The sequence below is a fragment of the Rhodamnia argentea genome, chromosome 5, assembly GCF_020921035.1.
Source record: "Rhodamnia argentea isolate NSW1041297 chromosome 5, ASM2092103v1, whole genome shotgun sequence".
Classification (NCBI taxonomy): Eukaryota; Viridiplantae; Streptophyta; class Magnoliopsida; order Myrtales; family Myrtaceae; genus Rhodamnia; species Rhodamnia argentea.
The window spans coordinates 30,871,089-30,894,361 of NC_063154.1; the positions used below are offsets into that span (position 1 = coordinate 30,871,089).

The following is a 23,273-nucleotide window of genomic DNA, read 5'->3' on the forward strand; positions in this document are numbered from 1 at the left end:
GAATATTATGGAGTAGCATGGAATGTTTTCGGAGTAACGTGGAATTTTCGGAGTAATGTGGATAATTATATTATAGCCTGATGCGTTAAACGCGGGCCCAGGAGCATGTGGAACATTTTATTGTTAGATTGAGGCGTGGAACGCCGAAACGGGAGTAACGTAGAATATTTGAGAAGGTGTGGGAATTTTCGGAGAAAGAACGAAATTTTCTGGAATTAAATTGTGGAATTTTTAGTAAGAAAGAAAAGTTGTTGGAAATTGTCCACTGAAAATGTGTCTGGAGGCACTAGAGCCCTAATCTAGGATTAGGGGCTCGCTTATCGAGATTTTATCTCACCCCGTCGTGGGTTCGTTGTTTTTCGGACCCTCCGTTACAACAATGAACGACCCGCCTCAAAGGTTCGGGATCTCGTGGGACATGGAAACCGTGGTGACAGAGTACCCGGTTGGATGAGGACGAGCTGGTAGCCTTAGACAAGATTGTGCCGGATAGCGAGGACGAGGCCTAGGATAGTTGGCCTCTCAGCTTTTGTAGAGTACTGTATTTTGGTTGTGTAGCGGGCTTTGACCACGTCTCTTTCTGTTATAGGTGGTCACGGGCTTGTACAGTAGCCCCCGAAGCCCTAGGCTGATGAGTTTGTAGCGATTATGTATATATGTACATAAGTTTGTTTTGCCGTCCCAAGTCATCGAGAGGTTAATTGTTTCTGTACGGGGATTCGTTTTTGCTTCCGAATGAATTTGTTGGCCTTTGGATCCTGGAGAACTGTACATAAGCGTGGCCAGGTGGGATGTCGACGAGCTCGCGGGGTTCGGGTCGTGACACCGAGTTCAATAAAAAGGATTGTTATTGAACTTTTGTCGATATAAAATTTCGGATCAAAAGGACGTACATGACGAATTTTGAACAATTCCCGAAATATCGTTTGATTTCGATTGGGTCTCGAAATCGTGGTCACCGTGACTTAGGATTCTAATCCTCGCGCCTAGACCTTTTCCGGACCGAACCTAGCCCGTGAAAATCCAAATTTTATTCCCAATCGGTTGAGCCAAAAATCCAATCGGTCCCGATTTGTCAAATTATGAAACCGTCCTTGGATAATATACGTATAAGACGAAGAAAATAAATTTTGAGGTGATTGTGGACCCCACATTCAGTCAATCCTCAGCCACCCCAGTCAAAGCCCACGTGATCTTCTCTCTCTCTCCCGTTGCTCTCTCTTCCTCCTCTGTTTTTGCGCGAGAATAGCTCCCTTCGTGCACAACTCCTCTTCCTTGGCGATTTTTGCTAAACGACCACCTCCATCCACCACCCTACTCCTCAATCCACCACTCCTCGCCACCACCACCGTCATCCCGGCCGCCGTTCGTCGCCGGAAAGCCCAGAACAGCCTCGGCGAAATCCTGCCCTGTTTCGCGTTCGCGGGCCACCCGAGCTGCTCCGGCCGTCCCGAGCCCCTTCCGACCACCACTCACCACCACACCATCTTCCCCTCGACCTCCAGACACCATCCCACCGCCACGCGCCGCCCCGGAAGTCGCGAACAGCCCCGGAACAGCCCGCTCAGTCCTCTTGCCCTGTTTTGCGTCGATTTGCTGTTTGCCGTCCTCCGCCGCGTTTGAGCTGACCCACTGGCCGCCGACCACCCAAAACCATCCTCCTCCACCTCTAGTTGTCCCACGAAGTTGCCGGAAGTCGGCCGCCACCCGTAGAGCCCGATTTGAGCCCCAATCGGACCTCCCCTGTTCTGCCGTTTTCTCTGTTTTCTGCACCGGTTTCTGCACCGCTGCTGTTCGGCCGCCTCCGGCCACCGTTCGCCGCCCCCAGCTGGTCCCGAAGGTCGTCTTCGACCTTTAGGTGAGTCCCCCAGCCGTCCCCAACCTCGCCTCAGCCCGTGAGATCGATTTTTCCCTCAATTCAGCCTGATTTCCCTGTTTTTACCTCTCGTCGGTTCTGTTTTTCAGCTTCCGTCGCTTGCCGGATCTCCAATAGCCGAGCTGGTACCGTTTGCAGCGATTTCACCGCTGAACTCGTCACTATTTTCGGCCGTGAACAGTGTCGCCGGAACAGTACCTCCGGTGAACAGTGTTTCCGGAGGTACTTGCCCGGCCTCGAAAATCGTACCCGACCCGACCTCACCACCGTTTTTGGTGAGTTGACCCTAATCCTTGGTTAGGGCGCTAATTGCGCATAGAATTAGTTAGCTAGTCGATAGGGCGTTTAGGTAGATGTGATTATGGTCGGATTAGTTAGAAACTTGGTTTAGGGTAAATGGCCATAATCGATTAAATTATAATTGTCTGTGGCTAATTGATGTTAGGCGAATTTGACTGTATGTTGTGATTTGATCGCGAGCGAGCGATAGGTTAAGGACGAGCGATCGATTGGCGACTATAAATCAAATTGGCTAATTAATGACTCTGGCACAAAATTGAGCCTTTTTGTGGCCTAATCGAATTGGTTTATTCGTGTTGAATTGATGACTTGGTGTGGGCGGGTCGCCCCGTTGAAATGTTGATTTGAGCGTCCCGATTGCTCGTTGAATGAATTGTTGTTTGTTTGGGAGTTAATTGTCCCGTGTGTCCTTGCAGTGTCTATTTGGTAGTCTGCATATGTATATGACCGTGTGCAAGGTCAAAGACATATTTTAGCATGAAAATGGCCTTGGGCTAAGTCTTTGAGCACGTTTGTGTGAGCATCCGACCTAAATCAAAGAGAATAAATTGATTGATGTGTCGGGTGTCTTGTATGGTCATATGAAGGAACGATGATGGGTTTTCCTGGCAAGTTCGCACTGTACACATAGTACACACCGTACCATTTTTATGGAACCACACGACTTGCCGGAAGCACGATAATTCATGTCCCGTATGGTACGTACGGTTTTAAGGGATTATCGGATGCCGGTTGCAGCTTGTGATGGACCGAAGCCCCGTATAGGGATGCCTACTTGCCGTATCGTGCGGGGTGCACTGGATACACCGCTTGTAGTAGCCGTTGCCGAGAGGGAAAAGGAACGTAGCCCGGTCCTGCCGGAAGAATGTGGGATCGCATTAATTGTGAGAGTCGATCACGCCGATCGCGTAGATCCTCATCATTGTGGCGCCATGAGCGCGATCATCGTTAATAAATGGACTTGTGTGGTGTCCAGTGCATACTTGTGAGTGTGATGCGTGTTTAGTTGGTTGTCTGATGTGGCTGTTGAGTGGAGTCAAGCATTGCATTATGTGTGGTCGAAGGCCGGTAAGTATGCATGTGGATGATTATTGCCATGTGGTATGATTGCTGGATATATGTTTATATCGTGGCTTTATAATCCTTGTGTTTAGGATGTTATAGGCGAATCGGTGTCCTAACCGAGCTTAGGCTTGATTCACCGAGATTTAGATCTCACCCCGTTGTGGGAACCACTTTCGGGTCCCAAGTGATGGAGCTTTGCGAATACCAAGGCCAGGTTATGAGAGTAGCCTTTTGGAGTAGATGAGAAGTTAACCTTATTTGACCTAGTAACCTTTTGAGGTCTTAGTGAGCTGCCCCGAAGTATGGGGTTGTATATATTTCTGTAGCTCGGTAGAGTTAAGACTCATCTTCTGTCTTGTAACTACGTATGCTATTTTTGATTATCTGCCTTGGTATGTATCTCCTACTATGCTATCCCTATTTGTTTATATGTTGTCGGGAAGTAAACCGTTTCCGCATGCGTATATAGTGGATAGGTCGATAACGCGCCTGGGACATTATCCTTCGTAACCTCGTGGCGATTTGGTAGGGATGTCGCGGGCTCGAGAGTCGGGGCGTGACACTAGCACGTAAAGGAAGAAAGGAGAAAACAAGACACAAACTGAGTGCTTTCCATGGATTCAGCGCTGCGCCACTCAATAAAAGAGGCATATTTTCAAGTCCTGAATTCATATCCAAGCTGCAATGGCCTAAATTAATGCTTTCAATGTTCATCTCAATCAATGTGAATCGTGACATTAGCAGCAGCACTCAATGGAGAGTTTGAACATGATATCATCCCAATTGATGAGCTCAAGCATTAAGACATTTACAGCAACAGATGAGTTTATTTGACTAATGCACGCCAACAGACAGATAAGGGCCTATGGTCCCTCTGGCCTGTCCATGGCTCCTAATGAGCTTCATACTATCTTTCTGAATACTGAAGAGTTGGCATTTGTTTGTTTTCCAGAATATGTTGGCGAATCCAACCGGAACACCCTGGACATGTACATGTTTTCCACAGCCAACGCACGAAAATTGTTATATTGAACATGAGATATATCAGTGATGATGTAAGCCCAGGCTATTGATGTGACATTGCGGGATCATCAGCATCACCGGCTTGAAAAAGGGACGCTCTAAATCAATATTGCTAGCCAGTTTAGGCGAGATGTGAGAGGCCTTGAAAGTGTAGGACCATGAAAATCCAGCTCAAAATGGCTTGCTCTTCATGTAGATGGTTCGATCCCACCTGTAGTAAAACATGAGAACTTTGTAGACATTGGTGCTGAACGTCTCTTTAATTGACTGGCTATGGAAAGAATTAGCATAGATTGGAAATTACCGTTATCAAGAAAACCAAATTCTGTTAATGTGACCAGAATTAATGACAAATGCTCTTCATATCAGAAGAAACTGACGAACTACCAAGTTTCACCAACATGCAAAAGACTTGCACCAAATCATCAAGAATTTCGGAAAGAGATGAAGTATGTGATTAAGTTGAAATTGACCTCGTAAAAGAACAGGTTGCTCAAGGAAAGTCTAACTGACATTATCACACTTTATTAGTTCTATAGGTCAGGTTGAGCCACTGGAAAACTTAAAGAAGCGCCAAATTTGTGAGTTTCTTTCTAAAATGGAAGGTACGGAATTGAGACTAGCACAGAAAAGAAGAAAACATAAACAGAAAAGAGTCTACTTTTCATTGATTCGCAACTACTGAGCAAAGGAGGCAGAATTAGGAATCCTGGATTTATATCAATGCTGTAAATTGGCTCCTTACCGGCATTAATGAAAATGGAGCCGTATCAATGAGCTCAAACACAGATATCTCCCATACACTAATGAGTTCTGCAAATACGGGCCAACCAGCAGCAAAGAACACCCGGATTTCATGCATATAGCTTAAGAGCTTCACCAGCCATGATCTGTCTGAAAACCTAAGAGTTGCCATTTCCTCGTTTTCTTGAATATGTTGCTTTGCAAATTGACCAGGAAAGTCCTCCACATATGTACATGTTTGAACAAACTAATGTATGCTAAAAGGACATCGCAAAAGAACACACTTGCGAAAAAAGCACATGATGTAGATTCATGACCATATTTGCTAGTTCAGGAGCTTTAATCACCAGCATTAAGAGGCTCATGAAAGTCATCAATCTTAACCTGCAATCTAAAGCATTCTTTAAGAAGTGGCTGTCCATTAATAGCTATTTTCAGTTAGTTCACCATTCAAGTGACTGCCCACTCGGATAGTAAATAGAGCAGCTTGTGAAGATATCACTGATGGACTAGGCTAGAGATCTTACCACTTTACTCTCATGATCTTGCTGTCACCACTTTGAAGAAGGGATGCTCCAAATCAAATTCACTGGCTAATTCAGTACTGAGGACCACGAAAAACAAACTCAGAATGGTTCACTCTGCGTTTTAAACTGTTCATTCCTGCGCTGAGCTAAAAATGAGAACTTTAATAGTCTTTTAGTGTAAGCATTTCTTCAATTGACTTACTATGAAAAGATCCACACACAGATTGTAAAATATGATTATCATGACAATCAAAATTTAGACAATTTGACAGAACATACATTACAAGTGTATTCACAACCGACGAGACAAACTACCTAGAATTCCCACCTAAATCATTATGTGCCGAACGAACCAGAGTCTTACTAAAGTGATTTTGTGTCTATTTATAAATAACAACGAAAAAAAGTATACTTGTCAGTGATGCAGCACGACCAAATAAGGGAGGCATAATTGTAAATCCAGAAGTCAAGTCATGCTATAACCAGCCTAAAGTGACACTTTGAGTACTCACTTCAAACAATGTAAATCAAGCCCTCACTGGAACCACTCAAAATGGAGACTTCGAACACAATATCATACCCATCAATTAACTCAAACATGCGGACGTTTCCTACAGGCAGATGAGTCCTCTTGAAAATGCACATCAACCAGAAGAAAAACACAGAGACAGAGCCCCTCTGATGTGTCTGCAGCTCCTGACGGGCTTCACTGTCGCAATACCTAAGAAGTTCTTTGCTTTCCTGAATGTCTTGCTTGATGAATCCACCCAAAACACTCTGCTAATGTACGTGTTTGAACAAGCAAGATACGAAATTGTTTAAGTGGAATGAGAAATCCAAGGACAAAATTGGATGGCAAAGAGCAAGAAGGCAATGACTTGAAGTAGAAGAAATCCAAGGATGAATTTATCCTTTTGAAAGTGCTCAAGGATTAAAGAAATTGCCCGCTAACATCTTTTCTAATACATGTTATTAATGAGTATTGTTCTAGTAATCTATTGAACTATATTGTAAACACTATGTAGATGGAAAAAAAAAATCTCCAAGAAGTGGACATCAACTGCGAGGATGAATTAGATCTAACACAGTCTCTCTCAGCCTAACAACATGGAAGGTCCTGTATGGAATTCAAATCAAACACGAGAACAACGCAGTCAAGGGGATAATTAGCCAGTAGATTAAGATTCACACCTCCAAAATCTTGTGATGAGCATTTTGAACTTTCGTCTCTCCCCTAACTCCATGCTGATTAATGTGCGTAGTACCCGCCATGAACTTCACAGACCTGATCAGATTCCATTACCTTGCAAAGCCGAGGACACTTGGGTGATTGCAATTTATCCCCTCAGACTTCAAGCTTGGCTGCAACATGACGAGAGAATCAAATCACACAAGGCCTAAGTTTACGGCGGTAGTTGCCAGTTTCATGAGTTTTAACAGAATATAATGAAAGTCATCAATCTTAACCTGCAATCCAAAGTCAAACGTCAAAATCTATGGTCTAGAGTGCAATAGGTAGACATTCACAAGAACACAGACGAATTTGAGCCACACAGACCACAAGCGCAGGGGAAACTCTGTCTAAATGAATATGTTTCCTGACGAAGCCACAAGGAGTACTCTGCCCATCCACATTTTCCAAAACAGCCAGTGTGATAAACAAGAGACCACACATACTCATAGGAGAAGCACGCAATATGTATAGATTTTAGGGGCAATAATTGCTAGTAGTTTGATTTGAGGACTAGTGCTTTTAGACTCAAAGGTAGCCTACATGATCTTCAAGTCACAGGCGCAAAAGGGAAAAACAGAGCCCTAGCTGAAAAAAGACGGCGATCGAGGAAGGTTTTACGAAAACCAGCTTCCGACTTGGACTAATTTAGGGGCAAGAAGACACGAAAATTGGAAGAAATTCTGGCAGACTGGAGAAATCATGGGCGAAGCGACTGTGAAGACACGAATTTGCCGGATTCAAGAGTGAAAAGAGAGTACCATCTTTGATGAAGTGAGGACTGTCGAGAATCAGCGGTGCGATCTCCGGCGTCGCACTTACTTTCGTCTTCTCTCCAGCAATGGTGGGAGGGCGCGGCGCACTGTTCATCTCGCAAGAAAAATCCAATGGGGGTTTACTTCTTGATGTCGCCTGACCGAAGCAAAGAAATGAAAGATGAAAATATCTCATCACCATTCGACGTTTCTTCTTCCTCTCTCTCTCGGGGGGTAAAGGGAAAAAGGGAAAATTGGGAAAGACATCAATTTCAATTGGATCTACTTTACCTCATTTCCCAGTCGTATCCAAACGGTGTCCCCTTCCATAGCCTTGGCGTGCTTAGCGTACCCTTAGAAAAGATCTTCATTTTGGGGCACTCTTCCACTTCAATATATTCCAAGAATGGAAACCTCAAGATGCAACTTGTGGTGGAAGAGAAGCATTCTAGGCTTGGCATATTTTTGAGTGTCAACTCTTCTAACTTTTCAAAAGAAATCACTTGTCCTTCTTTATTTTCATCTTTTGTCACTACTTCTTTCATTCTTTCACATCCTACGATAGTCATCTCCTCGAGATGCACCAAATTTGCGATCGCTGAAGCCGTCCCTAGATGTACCAATCCGGAGGAATTCCTCACCACCAACTTCGTCAAATTCCGGAAGGATGTCACCGCCGGAAATAGTATCATCAAACCAGGACAATCCCATACCTCAAGTGTTTTGATGCTCGGAAGAATTTTGGACACTAGACAGTCTTCTCTCCACACACGCTTTAGCTTGTGTAGCTTGTTCAACTTAAGTTCTCTTAAACTTTCAAGCACCGAATTTCTTTCCTCGTCAACAAGCCCTTCGTCGGGGAATATATCTTCAAAGGAACTACATAACACTTCAAGGCTTTCTAGGTTCCGAAATCTCTCTAGGAGGAATCTAGGAGGAAAGACGACATTTTCCTCATGAAAGCATGCCAATGTTAACGCTTTAAGATTTCCAAATATGCCATCAGGATATTTTCCATCCTGTATCATGTCAATGTCTTCATGGACTAATAAAAGCCTCTCTAAGTCGGGAAAGTCCTGTCAAATTACCAATACGATGAGAGAAATAAATTCAAGTAGAGGTTCAACAATAAATCACTAGTTGTAAAAGGTAAACCTATTTCATTTGATTTGTGTGATAGGTGGCCATCTTCTTACAATTCATTAAATCCAAAGAGGTCTACATACATATCTCAAGTAGAGGATGGTAGAGTGAATCTAAATTCCAAAACCCTCCAGCTCACCAAATTCCTCTTATATTAGGTATATCTTACCTGGAATTTTTTGTAATGAGGTGCACTCGCAATGTATCTAAAAATTATGGGGTCCACACCCTTAAAAATTGTTTTGAGTTTATTTTTCTTACGGTTTGTAGAAAATAAATGGAGGACAAAAGTACATGTAAGACTTGTAAAAAATGGAGAGGATCTCGTGTGAAATCCTCATTGACTTCCCCAAGGAGAGCCATTAGATAAGAGTAGATTACGAACATATTGTGTGGTCAACAAAAATCTGTTATTATTTTTGTAGTTCTACGTAATGGAATATCTTATGTATTTCCACAAATGAAAAGTATACTTGAGATATTAAAGATATCTTATGTTATCGACAAACCGATTGGCAAGGGAGATCATTTTTTTTATAGTATCATAACGTGATTTGATTACGTAGAGGACGTGAGATTAGTGGGTACTTTAAAGAACTAAGTAGAAACCGAGGAGAAGCAGATGAAATCATACCCTCTCAAATGAAGAGTGCGCTTCTTGGTTTGAAAGGTCTTGTTTATCATCTCTCCGAGTCCACTTGCTCATGGATGCCGCAAAAGACAACATGTTCAATTTATCACAGTGAGTCACTCGCAACTCCTTCAAGAATTGCCAATTCAAAGTGGGCAAGTTAGGGCAGAAGGTCTTGAGTCGTGTCATATCATGTAACACCAAAGAGGTTAGTTTCGTAAAGAGAACTTGAGCAATATTGGAGTGTCGAGTGTCATCTCCATTAGCGACTATCTCCCCGATGCTACAAGACTCCACTCGAAGCCCCTCAAGTTGGGTTAGACTTGTAGCCACCCAATGCGGGAACAAATTTTCCAGGTTCTCGCAATTTTTGACCTTCACTTCCAGTAGAGAGTCAAAAGTAAGAGATTCTAGATGATTGTCGGGCCATATTTTGCTTAAATTGTCCATGTGAGAGAGAACCATCTGCTCAAGCTCAGGAAATTGTACCTGTCATATTAAGAAAAATGACACAATGAATGTGATTATATTGAGTTATGATATCAAAGAAGGAAATTCCAAAGTTCCTTGACTCTCACAAATCATGAGAATGCAAGAGCTTGTTAGTGACATAAACAGGGAGGGGCTAATTGATGCTTTCATTTCAGTTGACTGATGACTAAGGCCTAGTATATTGCATTGCAAAGAGCACGAAATGATAAATGCATTTATAATCACTAGTTCATTGAGCATCGGCTTTTACGTGGTTTAATTGATACTTAAGACTGGCCACGCTTTATCCCTTTAATTCATGGAAAGTTGCAATGATGAATATTAAGAGATACAAAGTAGCTTGTGCTGATCATTATCAAAGTTTAGAGCACTTCAAGGACAACATGCAATTTGCCGGATTTGTTTGCACTTATCAGTATCAAAGTTGGTTGCGATAATCTTTTGATAATGCAACATTAGATAAGCTAAGAATTTCTTAGATTTATTTGCTTAAAGGAATGAATAAATCTTAGTAAGCCAATCCCTAATCCTAGGTTAGGGCGCTAGTGCCTCCACACACATTCTAAGTGTGCAATTCTCCAAAAATCCTCCTTTACTAAAAAATTCAACAAATAAATTCCACAATATTTCATTCTTCCTCCAAAAATTGCCACACCTTCACAAATATTCCACGTTACCCCCATATCGATATTTCACGTCTCGGACTGGAATAAAAATATTCCACGTTGCTCCAATGCCCGCGTTCCACACCTCAGGCTATAATATAAATATTCCACATGGATCCAAAGCCCGCGTTTAACGCATCAGGCTATCATATAAAATTCCACATTGGTCAAGAGCCCGCGTTTAACGCATCAAGCTTTATTATAACTGGGCAGACCCGCGTAATAACGCCTCAGGCCATTATATAGTCCAGACCTGAATAATAACGCCTCGGGTCACTATCCTGCGTTTAATGCCTCGGGATAATATAATAAGCACAACCCCGTGTTTAACGCCTCAGGGTAAAATAATAATAACAGAGCCCGCATCATAACGCCTCAGGAAAAATATGGTCTTATAAAAACACGAACCCCGCGTCATAACGCTTCAGGGTAGAATTCCGCATTCCTCTCAAATAATCCCCATAAAGACCATATGTCAACAATAATTCCTCGGTCGCTCATCCGATACCACACGATCTCTTAAATCCTTCCGATTGATCAACCTTCGCCACATGATCATGCTAAATTTCCTGATTAGCAGATTGAGACCATCCGGCCTCACCAATTTTTCTGCAAATAAAGATCGGGACCACACGATTTTTCTAATTTTTCTCAATCGCCCAATCGAGACCGCTCGATTTAATATACTGAATAAATACTCGATCGGAACCACGTGATTCACTTACGTTAGAGAATTAATAAATCGGGACCACCCGATTAGGTCACACAAGGCCAATGGCCAATTGGGCCACACAATTAATTTCGGTTACCACAAAAATTAATCTACGCCACACAATATTAATTCTACCAATGTAGCAATTAATAACCACCATATGATCAAAATTATACTAACGTACAATCAATACGTACCGTACAAATTATACTGTACTAACGTGGCATTTAATACGTACTATACAATTATACTATACTAATGTACAATTAATCTCCACCACACAATATATCTACACTATAGCAGGATTTAATCCCAGCCATCAGATTAATCTTCCTAAGCAAGATTCAACGTGGGCCATCCAATTAAAGTAAGATCAAGCTAGATTAAATCCTAGCCATCCACTTCTACTCATTGCATTTCACTATTCACTCAAGAACACATTTCTCTCTCCTCCCTTCATCTTCATTTTCAGCCAAGGCATGATAATGAACAAAACCAACCAATTTTTCACCCAAATCTACTCAACCTAATGTCCATTAGCAACCTAGGTACCTAATCTAAGATTAGAGACTGACTTACCACAAATCTAGCAAGTTTTCCGACGAGAAAGTCGAGAGAAAATTTGATTCCAACCGGCGGCTTCGGCGACTCCCTTTGATCGGCTTCAACCCAAGTTATTCCGGCGGTTCAAGGCGGTTCATGGCGGAGAATTGAGCTCCGGCGGTTCAAGGCGACACTGGGGAAACTTGGAAAATTTTTCAATGAGGGAGAGAGAGAGCAATGGAGTTCGGCCAAGGGGAGAGTGAGGTGAGAGAGAGTGTGTTCTTGAAATATTTTGGGGAAGAAGACCAAGACTTAATAATAAAAGGGTAGGATAATATTAGGGCTAGATATTTTTGGTGTCTTGAATGCAAGAGGGGCAAAAATGGGAATTCCTCACCAAGGAATAGTACAAAATTTCGGCCAAGAGGGGTATTGACCAAAATGCCCTTGAGCCAAAGTGAAAAATTGGGTATTCTCCAAGGGTAAATGGGTCTTTTCCCATTTCTAGTCCAAATTTTATTTTTCTTGAACCCTTAGGGTGAACCGCGAAGAAATTGTACAATGGATGAGGAAACGTCCAAAATTTAATTATTGAAACTCCCGAAGGTCCGAGGTCAAGTTCCGAAGCTCGATTCCCGATCAATTTCGATCAATTGAAATTTCAGCATATCTCAAATTAACGGCCGGCTTTTAGGAGTTACGTGTATCGACCCGTGATTAATATCACGTTTAAGAATTTCTCGAGCCATGGCAACTTTGGTTGCCATTCAATTGCGAGGGTCAATCACTAGTCCCGATGGACACGATCGTTAGAAAATAATTTAGGGACGTTCGGAACCCATACGAGGTCAAACGGAATCATCCGTGATCCAAGCGTAGGGTATTATCCAAATCGTTCCTTAATCATTCTAGAATCGGCCTATATTGGTCCAAAATATTCCCTCGACAATTTTCATGGACAAAAAGTCAATCCAGAATCAAGTTCTTAGTTCCACGTACTTAATTTTCCTAGCTAGCCATTCTCATTTGGTTAGTCCGCTCAAAATGGACCATTTCTGAGTGATATTAAACTGAAATACATCAATGAGACTTTTCATTTATTCAAGGCTTTAAAAACAATTCAGAATACATGATGTCACAAAAATAGTACAGGCAATATGTATTGTTCATTTTTTTTAACCTATTCATAAGATTGCACATTCCCTTAAAAAATGCTACTAGTATCGAATAGATGCATCTATCATTGTGGAAATGTGTTTCATGGTAAAACATTTCAGATGTTGTAACATCACTCATTAGTAGTAACAAGTTATTTTTAGTACTATTTCCTTTCCATCAGTGTAATACCAAGAAAAATCAAACGACCGAAACAAATAATGATTAATCAAGAGCAAAACAAATAATCGTCGATCTTAACTTGCAATCTAAAGCATTCGTCGATCTCAACCTGCAATCTAAAGCATTCTTGAAGAAGTAGCTGTCCATCCAAGCTGCTGGACACGATAAGTTTTGGTACAAATGACATGCGTGTGATGTTATATGCATGGTCCTTGAGGTGTATAAATATGCATAGTGAGATGGGCATTTAAAATGTGAAATGTGAGGAATTTGATCTCGTTTATGTAGTGTTTTAGTCATGTGAATATACAGAGAGATGCTGCATTGATGTTACATTTGTTTTCCATCAATTTGAACGTTTCAAGGCATGAAACACATAAAAATGATAGGTCCCAAGATTTGAATCAAGTAAAGTTGTTAGTTGTTGATGTTACTTATACTTGGACCTCCTTGGCATGTATAAATGGTAAGTTTCACATTAAGGAATAAAGTGAACGAAAAGAAGAGACCTTTTTTGCTTGGCAACCAAGTGGTCCTCGAGTTACGTTCCCTCTATTCGGGACACAGAGTGGACAACGGACTGACCTTTCTCTCGGATTCTTTACGAAAATTTTCATTTATAAAAACATGAATCTTCCTGCAAAGTGGTATTCATATAAGAAAGTGATAGTTTGGATTTATATTGATTTCATATTAGACTATCACATTCATATGCTTGAAGCGCACTTGAACTCAATTCTGGACGTTGTGTACAGCTTATTCTGAGCAATCGAAACTCACGATATTGTGCGATCATAATTGTGCCTAAGGAAAGATAAAAAGGAGCAACATGAGGCTGAGTGAGTTTAGTTTGAGCAAAGAAGAAGAAGAGGAGGAAGAACTGAAAACCGGAAATGTGTTTTTGGTTCGGGTCAGATGCGGTTTGAGTCAGGTTTAGGGTCACAACAAGCACAGAACGATAGTTTCTGTTCGGGTATAAAAAATAAAAAAAAAGAAACCTAAACTGTTAACAACCATTGCCAGTGATGGATTAGGCTAGAGATCTTACCCACTTTACTCTTGTGATCTAACTCTATTAGCACTATGAAGAAGGGATGCTCCGAATCACATTCACCAGCTAATTTTGGAGTACTTGGGGCTTTGGAGGTGTAAGACCGCAAAAAACTGGCTATGGTTCACTCTGTGTCTACTGTCTAGAATTTCCGTTCTTGTGCTTAGCTAAAAAAGAGAACTTTAATAGTCTTTAATATGAGCACTTCTTCAGTTGTCTTACTATGAAAAGATCTATGTGTACTGCATAGAATAGAAATTATGATTATCATGATAATTTAAATTCAAACAATTTAACAGAATGTACTCCAAAATCTCAACCCATATGCCTTGAATTTCCGAGTTGGCGTATGGCGTAAGGGAAGTGTACACTTGATGTTACTTCACTTACAGTTCCAAAGGTCATGATACTCCATAAAGCAGCACCTAATTCCAGAGACTCTTTCTGAAATGGAAGTTAAAGTGCCGACATTATCTGTTTTGCCACTCCGTTGATTGGAACAAGACTCACTTATCTGTTTTGCCGAATCGGAAGCAGAATTCAGCCTAGCAATTCTCAAGTTCTGTTCTCACCAAAAGCGATCTGCAGCGATGCTTCTCTGCTGAGTCGTACTGCATAGTTTTGTTCACCAAAGTCTTATCAGTGGTTCTGAATAGCACCCTTCTAATGAGCTCGAACGCACACAGGTCTCCCGCCATCAAAGAAGTTTCCCTTGCGAATGCGGCCCAATTGGCAGATAACTTTCCATGACGTTCGTGGCTGATGAGCTTCACCGGCCTTGATTTGTCTTGAAATATGAGAGCCACGGTCTGCGGGCGTTTATTGACGTGCGCCTCAAAGAATGAATTGGGAACTCTCTGCTCTCAAGTAGACATTTTGCAATTTTGTCATCAGAAAGAAGAAAACAACCATATGAAATATAGAAAAAGAGAAATTATTGACAAGATGCACGATTAACCTATTGAACTAACAGAGTCTAGCGACTCTATGTGATTTAAATCCAAGAGTTGTCCCTTGCCATGAGGATCTTACCACATTGCTTTTCTTCAGATATATTCGACTCGCTGCAATTTGGAAGAGACGATATTCGGGTTTAAATCTCCTGGCCGGTTCAAGAGCTCTGCACAAGCCCGGATCATTCACAGCTCACGATTAGTCCAACAATTGACATCAATTTATATTGATCGCGCGGTCAAATCAGTACACCACTTGTCTTGTATTTTATCTACTAATGTCTTCGTTTATTAGTGTCACTATAAAAAGAAAACAAGAAATGCTGCCAAATTTAGTTATATCACTGGTATAAAATCTTTAAGTACAGAGCAATTCAAACTTTGAAGCGATACAATCAAGTCCTAGAAATTCTTTAAAATATTATCAATTACTTCCCACTATATCGTCCTTTTTCAGTGAACGAAACACGTTGTTTAAAGGTTTGATTAACAAAGCTACTTGGTTGAACTTACTGGATATAACTTAGGATTTGGTTGTACTATGTTTAGAGATTTTTGAAGTTTCTGGAGCACTTATCTTTATTTCATGTAAAAGGATTCCATGTGTAGACTCAAAGATCGTAGTGTCATTTTCATGGACAATAAAGTCGCATGGAGTCAAGATTTGCATATACATTTGCACCGCTAAACTTGTAAGATGGATATCACATATGATCCAATTTACTTCGTCGATTCTCCTTGGACGAGCTAAAGACATTAAAAAGCATGTGAAATTATATGGATCTTACGAAAAAATTGGTGTCCCAAAAATCGAAATTATGGATCAATGTAGGAAGAATATCACCATTTTTGTTCAACAAGATACCAAAGTGGATGATTGACTCGTTCCATACTAAAAATAATCGCAGGAAATCTTTTGATAACATGAATTCCTATTTCTCAATGATATCCCATGATCAAGACAATTGGCTGAATCCCATGAAACCATTTCATAGAAATTCATTGATATCTTCTTTTTATAAAGTAAATCGACTTCTATTCTTGAATAATCCACATCACTCAACGGATACGGCTAACTATATAGTAATCTCATGCACTCCCAAATGGGGTTAAGCGATTTATCGGGTTTTTCTTTCTTAACATTATATCAACTATTCAAATTTGCAAATGTAGCGTATCCAAATTTATATTGGGTTAGCCCAAATTTCATGGATGAGTTTTGGCAATTAAGTTTATTTGCGCCGTTCTATCGTGTGTGTACTTATTATGGTTGCCCAATACACCAAAATATAGCTTAATGTAATAGCTATTACAAAATTATTCCTTAAAATGCTCATAAATTATATAGTAGCTAAGATAATAAAGGGACAAATAGCAGTTTCTATGCATTAGAGTAGATTTTTCCATTTTTTTTCTAAGTAACCCATGAGATTTTTGGCCATATCACATCCAAACTTCCCTCATTAGTGGCCGGCAAGGGCTTGTAGGAGGCCATCGACCCAAAGCAAAAAAAAAAAAAAAGGAAAATTTACCGAAAGATATTTAAAAAAACTCAAAAAATATAAAAATATTACTAAAACTTTGTTATGTCGTTGTCGGCCAGCCAAATGGACTGAAATAACACAATTATAAAAAGGTTTAGGATTGATTTTGTAAAAAAAAAAATTTAAAAACTGAATTGACAAAATTATAATATGCTTAAGACTTTTTTAGTAATCCTCCCGACCTGATCACAGTCTTTACTTCTATTTTTTTCCCCATTTTCCCATATTCCACGTTACCCCACCATTGGCATTGGGATGCCCCAAGTTCACTCCAAGAAAAGTAACTCTTGTCATATGGTTTCCAATACGAACCAAATCAACTACACTACAAAAAAATAAGGATTTAGCCACGGAAAATTAGTGACGAAAAAAAATCGTGGCTAATTTGCGACGAAAATAGCGACAAAAACAAAATTCGTCGCTATTTGCGACGACAATAGTGACTAAAAAATTTGTCTCTGATTAGCGACAAAAATAGCGATGAATAAATTTTTCGTCGCTAATGGGCGACGAAAATAGCGACGAAAAAATATTCGTTGCTAAATTGGAGATGAAACTAGCGACGAAAATAAATTTGTCGCTAATTTGCTACGAAATTAGCCACGAAAAAGTGATTCGTCGCTAAATTAGCGACGAAAAAGTGATTCGTCGCTAATTTAGCGACGAAAAAGTGATTCATCGGTAAACTAACTTCTGTAATTTAGTGACGAAAAAATAGTTCATAGCTAAATTAGCGACGAAAATCCATTTCGTCGCAAAATGCGTCGCAAAATTTACGACGAAGGGGATTTTTGTTGCTAAATTACAGATTTTTTTTTGTTTCTATAGTCCACCAACATCTTTTCTTCGTTAATTTATACAATTAACGATGAAATTTGCAATTCTCATCAGATTAACCACGTTCTACTATAAATAATTCAAACAAATACTTGGGTAAGTGTTTTTGACATGGTTATTTTTTTTCAATTTCAAAGTAATTGTCTTGTCACAAACGGAATTTAATTTTTAAAATTATGGTCTTAATTAAGAGCATTAAACATTAGATATGATATTTAATATTTTATAAATCTTTAATTCGTGTTGAGGCACAATGCAAAAAGATAGGTCTTGGATGTATAATAAGAACTTACCCGACGTCGAGGATTGGCCGATGAGTGCCGTCTTGGGTTGAAACAATTTCTGGACTTTGCTCCCAATTACAAATCATTCTCAATTACATTCTCGCTATTGATCCTAATTACAAATCATTTTCTATTTCTAATTATCTTGGTCGATTTCTATTCTGCTGTATAATAAGATAGTACTTTTGCTTATTTCTATTTCTATGTCGATGATCGGTGGTGATACATTTTAAGAAGCTTCGGATTGTGACATCTACTTTTGATGCATACGGGAGACCGATGCTGTTGTTTTGTTCTTGGTGAGATGGAGCATGGATAATCTGTTAGCGAATGAGAACTTTTTCCGAGGCAAGGATGAGGCCTTTTTCCGACGAAGATTGTTTCGTCACTAATTTAGTGAATTCTTTTGAATTCTATAGGATATAATTCGTTGCTAATTTTAAGAAGCTTCAGATTGTTTCTATTTTTGTTGCTCATTTAGCAACGAAATTTCCAATATGATAGAATTCCAAACTTGAATTATTTTGAATTCTATTTTTTTCAAAAATAAGAATAGAAAGAAAATATTTAATAATAAATAGAATAAATAAAAATTTAATAAATTAAGAAATTTAAAATATATGAAAATAGAATATGAATAAAAATAAAAAAATATTCAAATTAGCGATGAATTCATTTTTCCGTTGCTAAATTAGCGACAAAAGAAAAATTTGTAGCTAATAGAATATGAATAAAAATAAAAAAGAATATGGACGAAAAAACTATTGCGAAACTATTTGGTCGCTCAATTAGCGACGAAAAAATGGTTCGTCGCTAAATTAGCGACAAAACAAATCATTCATCGCTAAATTAGCGATGAAAAAACAGGTTTGTCTCTAATTTAGCAACAAAACATATTATTCGTCGCTAAATTAGTGACGAAACAAATATTCGTCACTAATTGAATATGAATAAAAAGAAAAAAAAATTCTAATTAGCGACGAATTCGTTGTTTCGTCACTAATAAAATATGAAAAAATGAAAAAGAAAATATTTAATTTAGCGACGAAAAAATGGTTCGTCGCTAAATTAGCGACGAAAAAGATATTCCTCGCTAATGGAATATGAATAAAAATAAAAAAATATTCAAATTAGCGACGAATTCATTTATTTGTCGCTAATTTAGCGACGAAAGAAATTGTTCGTCGCTAAATTAGCGACGTATCCTTTTTTTGTCGCTAAATTAGCGACAAATCAGTGATTTGTCGCTAATAAAATATGAAAAAATGAAAAATAAAATATTTAATTTAGCGACGAAAAAATGTTTCGTCGCTAAATTAGCGACGAAAGATATATTCGTCGCTAATGGAAGACGAATAAAAATAAAAATAAATATTCAAATTAGCGACGAATTCATTTATTTGTCGCTAATTTAGCGACGAAAGAAATTGTTCGTCGCTAAATTAGCGACGTATCCTTTTTTTGTCGCTAAATTAGCGACAAATCAGTGATTCGTCGCTAATATAATATGAAAAAATGAAAAATAAAATATTTAATTTAGCGACGAAAAGATTTTTTCGTCGCTAAATTAGCGACGAAACATATATTCGTCGCTAAATTAAATATGAATAAAAATAAAAAAATATTCAAATTAGCGACGAATTCATTTATTCGTCGCTAATTTAGCGACGAAAGAAATTTTTCGTCGCTAATTTAGCGACGAAAGAAATTTTTCGTCGCTAAATTAGCGACATATCCTTTTTTGTCGCTAAGTTGGCGACGAAAATACGTTTCCGTCGCTAAAGTCTCCAAACAAAACCCATTTACTGCGTTCTTTCTTTCGCTTTTCCCTCTCCATCCCCAACCTTTTGACCCCACGCCTCGACTCCCTCCTCTCGCGGCGCTTCACATCCCTCAAGTCCATCAACCTCAGCCGATTTCGCAGCAATCCGTCCTTCGTCCTTCGTCCTCTGCCAGATCACGCAGTTCCCATTGCCCCTCGAGCGCCTCGACCTCTGGAACTAGGAGTTCCTTTGCTTCGATGGTTGCGCGAGATGGGGTCCAAGTTCATGGCTTCGAGGGCCTTGGTGCTGTCCAAGATTCGGCTTCTAGGAGACGACGATCGCCTGCTGCATTCCTTGACTGCGAGACGCCGATCCGAGCCGCTGGCCTGCATCGAGGCGCCTCCTGCCAGAGAAGCATGGAGTTGGAGGAGGTTGGATTTTGGTTTTCTTGGCATCTTGTTTTTTGTTCAGTGTTTGCAAATTTCGTTTGTTTCACTAGAATTTCTCTTGGGCACGCAGTTTTTGGTCGATGCTGGACTCTGTGAGAGCCAAGAGGAAGCTTTGAAGATAGAAATGATTCTCCGTCGGATTGGGCAGGTAAATTGTGGGTTATACGTGGTTTAGATATTGAGGATGCTGTTGCTTGGATTGAGTTTAAATCTGCGTATTGATGTCTTATTGCACAAGAGGTCTATGATTCGTAGTTAAATTAATATTTCATGGGAGGAGCTGTTGTTGGTTAATCTTTTGTATTTTGTTTCTGCCAAGTCTGACGATTTATTGAAAGCAGTGAGGCCATTCTATGTTACTTTTTTGTGCTAATCACAAGTATGAAATTCGATTTGTAAATGCCGTTGGTATCTGAGGTCTGGAGTTGTTGGTTCAAGTGTCGTATGCATCCTGTGCAACAATAGAGTCCATTTAGGACCCATTGACAGTTTCTGAGCAAGAGCTTGATCATGTGGTAGAAGAACTTGAGGGCACGCCAGATCAACGCACAACAAATAAACAAGATAGAAGAATTGTGGAAGACGAATCCTGATGCTTCCCTTGAGGATCTTGAGAAGCCTGGTGTGGATGATGAGCCTCAGCCTGTAGTACTAAAGTATGAAGATGCATATCAGGTTCCTACATTGACTGTGGTTCAGAGAGTGTTCTTGATTACTAATTGTGTCTAACTTATGGATGTTGCTGTTCGCTGCAGTATCAAAATGTATTTGCTCCGCTCATCAAGCTTGAAGCTGATTATGACAAAGTATGTGGCCATAATCTTTCTTGTGCTCTCAGTTCTTGTGTTACAAACTTTAACAGTTATTGGTGATGCCTTTATCTTGCAAACAATTACTCGTTTCTACTATGTATGTTCTGTTGAGAAGACATTTCTACTTACCTGTTCGGTGAAGCTTAATATCCTGATGATGAGTTGAGGCTCCGTTATTCAGGAGATGCTGCTCATCCAGCATGGCAATCTGTGGGGCATGTGGTATGTCTTTTAAATTTCTTATGTGCCCAAAAGATATATTGACTCTTCTTTCTTGTGTTCTGGGGGCTCACCTAATACTTTTTCATTTCAGATTAAGCTAACCGCACAAGAAGAGGTTGCTTTGGAGCTTCGTGCCAGTCAGGTTTATTTTTAAAGAGCTGTCTTTAAACTTTTTGTGTATTTATTTTTGCTTATAGGCTGCTTTAATGTTTAGGGTGTTCCAGTTGATGTCAACTACGGTTTCAGTGTTGACTTTGTTTGGAAGAGTACAAGTTTTGACAGAATGCAGGGAGCAATGAAGACATTTGCTGTGGACGAAACAAGTGTCAGTGGGTGGGTTAATCTCCATTTTCCATCATTTTTTTAATATCTGTTTTGGTCTAACATTCTTTTTTCTTCAGGGTTGATTTTAGTAGCAATTTTTGTCATCGATGATAATTTTTGAGGGTGTAATGCCCTCAGACCATGTATATGTACATGTATCATTGTTCAGTCCTTCTAGACATCTGAATATGGTGGTGAATGTTGGGTGTGGATCTCGGAACATGTGGTGGTACACATTGTAGTGTATTCAAGCATAATATTCAAGATTATGCTCTACTGTCCTCATTGTGGGGATGTCCTAGATGTCCTTTTTCCATGAATGAAGTTGGGGTTTTTGATGCCTGTCGACCTCCTGTAATTGATGGAGCATTTTGTCTTATCTGCTCTTGTGCCTTTGCTGGCCTCTCCACACTTTATATCTGCTACTTGGGTCTGTTTAATGCTATTACTTCTTACAGATATATCTATCACCACTTATTGGGCCATGAGGTTGAGCTTCAAATGGTCCGGAATACATTGCCTTGTCGGTTTGGTGCACCTGGACTTCCTGAGCTCAATGCATCTCAGGTACTTTTGTCTTCTGTCTCACCATCTATCATGTATGGCTGAGGTTTATTATCCATTCTGGCATAGTATTTGACCGCTTTACCATGTATTAATGTTTGTTAATTTGGAGTTCTGGCATGCTTGATCTTGTTGGGTGTAAACTGCTTATACATATCCTTTTTTTGGGTGGAAAAGATTTACTGATATCATTCTGGCTTTGTTTACATAAAGCACAGCAAGAGTAAAGGGTGAATTGGAAATTCTCTTGCATCAATTGATTTCTTGTGTTAGTCAGTCATCCTGTTCAACGATGGGTTGAAGCATTCATTTTGTAACATGGCTGTTCAATTAGTGGTTTCTCCCTCCTTCCTCCTTTTCTTTGTGGGTGTGCATCCGTTTGTGTTTAACATGAATAATGTGTGAATCATGGGGCTTAATTCAAGTTTCTACTTTTTCTGTGTTGCTTTGTTTCTTGTTTTCACTGCATGCTTACCGAATGATTGTTGCGTATTAGGTTTTTGCTGTGAAGAGCGTTCTCCAGAAGCCCGTAAGTTTGATTCAGGGACCTCCTGGCACGGGCAAAACCGTTACTTCAGCGGCAATAGTTCATCAGAAAACTCTATGTTAAGTGAATGTAGATGAATGGTATTTTGTTTTTTCAGAAAACTCTCTTCCAGTGAATGGTAGATGAATGTATTTTGTTTGCATATTATTATAATATTTAGATCTTGCTTTTATCAATGTTAAATACAAATTCTAGAAAATAATTTTGTTTTTAATGAGATTTAAAATTGAAAATTAAAAGAAATTATTTTATTATACGATCACAAATTATAAAAGTTCGTCCCATGCTTGGTCGTCGCAAAATTCATGGCTGAACAAATTTCGTTGCCAAATTTATCCCTGAATAATATTCGTGGAAAAAACAAATCGTCGAGTCAAATTTAGCGACGAAAGTTGATTTCGTCGCTAATTTTGCCACGAAAAATTCGACAAAATTCGTCGCTAATTGACTTTTGCGACTAATTTTGCCACGAAAAAAAATTTGTGGCCAATCTAGCGTCGCAAAATTTAGCGACGAAATTACATTTTCGTCGCAAAATTTAGCGACGAAATTCCATAATTTCGTCGCTAAAGTCATCGCTAAATTTTAGCGACAAAACATACTTTTCGTCGCTAAATTTTAGCGACGAAACATACTTTTCGTCGCTAAATTTTAGCGACGAAACATACTTTTCGTCGCTAAATTTTAGCGACGAAACATACTTTTCGTCGCAAAATTTAGCGACGAAATTTTGAAATTTCGTCGCTAAATTTCAAAATTTCGTGGCTAATTTTTGCGACGCCGTATTAGCCACGAATTTTTTTTCGTGGCAAAAATCGTCGCAAAAGTCAATTAGCGACGAATTTTGCCGAATTTTTCGTGGCAAAATTTGTCGCTAA

At 39.6% G+C, this 23,273-nt stretch overlaps 3 protein-coding genes across 4 annotated transcripts in view; 1 reads left to right on the top strand and 2 right to left on the bottom strand.

The window, feature by feature from the left end:
• The window catches only part of LOC115731019 (probable disease resistance protein At4g27220), a 213,595-nt gene that overhangs the window by 83,074 nt on the left and 107,248 nt on the right, over positions 1 to 23,273 (bottom strand). The window lies entirely within an intron of this gene.
• On the bottom strand, positions 4,907 to 6,886 carry LOC115730442. 2 transcript variants are annotated; one of them, XM_030661052.2, is made up of 3 exons: positions 6,727 to 6,886; positions 6,151 to 6,312; positions 4,907 to 5,228 (listed from the first exon to the last, which is right to left on the bottom strand). In XM_030661052.2, the coding sequence occupies exons 1-3, from the start codon at positions 6,805 to 6,807 to the stop codon at positions 4,980 to 4,982; spliced, it is 492 nt and encodes a 163-aa protein (XP_030516912.1). In that variant the 5' UTR covers positions 6,808 to 6,886; the 3' UTR covers positions 4,907 to 4,979. The 2 variants fall into 2 exon arrangements, with proteins under 2 accessions (XP_030516912.1, XP_048135376.1); XM_048279419.1 differs by lacking the exon at positions 4,907 to 5,228 and adding an exon at positions 5,634 to 5,671.
• LOC115730441 (regulator of nonsense transcripts 1 homolog) lies at positions 20,887 to 22,458 on the top strand. The gene is made up of 5 exons (XM_030661051.2): positions 20,887 to 20,960; positions 21,052 to 21,102; positions 21,175 to 21,293; positions 21,743 to 21,851; positions 22,345 to 22,458. Exons 3-5 carry the CDS (start codon positions 21,244 to 21,246, stop codon positions 22,456 to 22,458), a joined length of 273 nt encoding a protein of 90 aa, XP_030516911.1. The 5' UTR covers positions 20,887 to 20,960; positions 21,052 to 21,102; positions 21,175 to 21,243.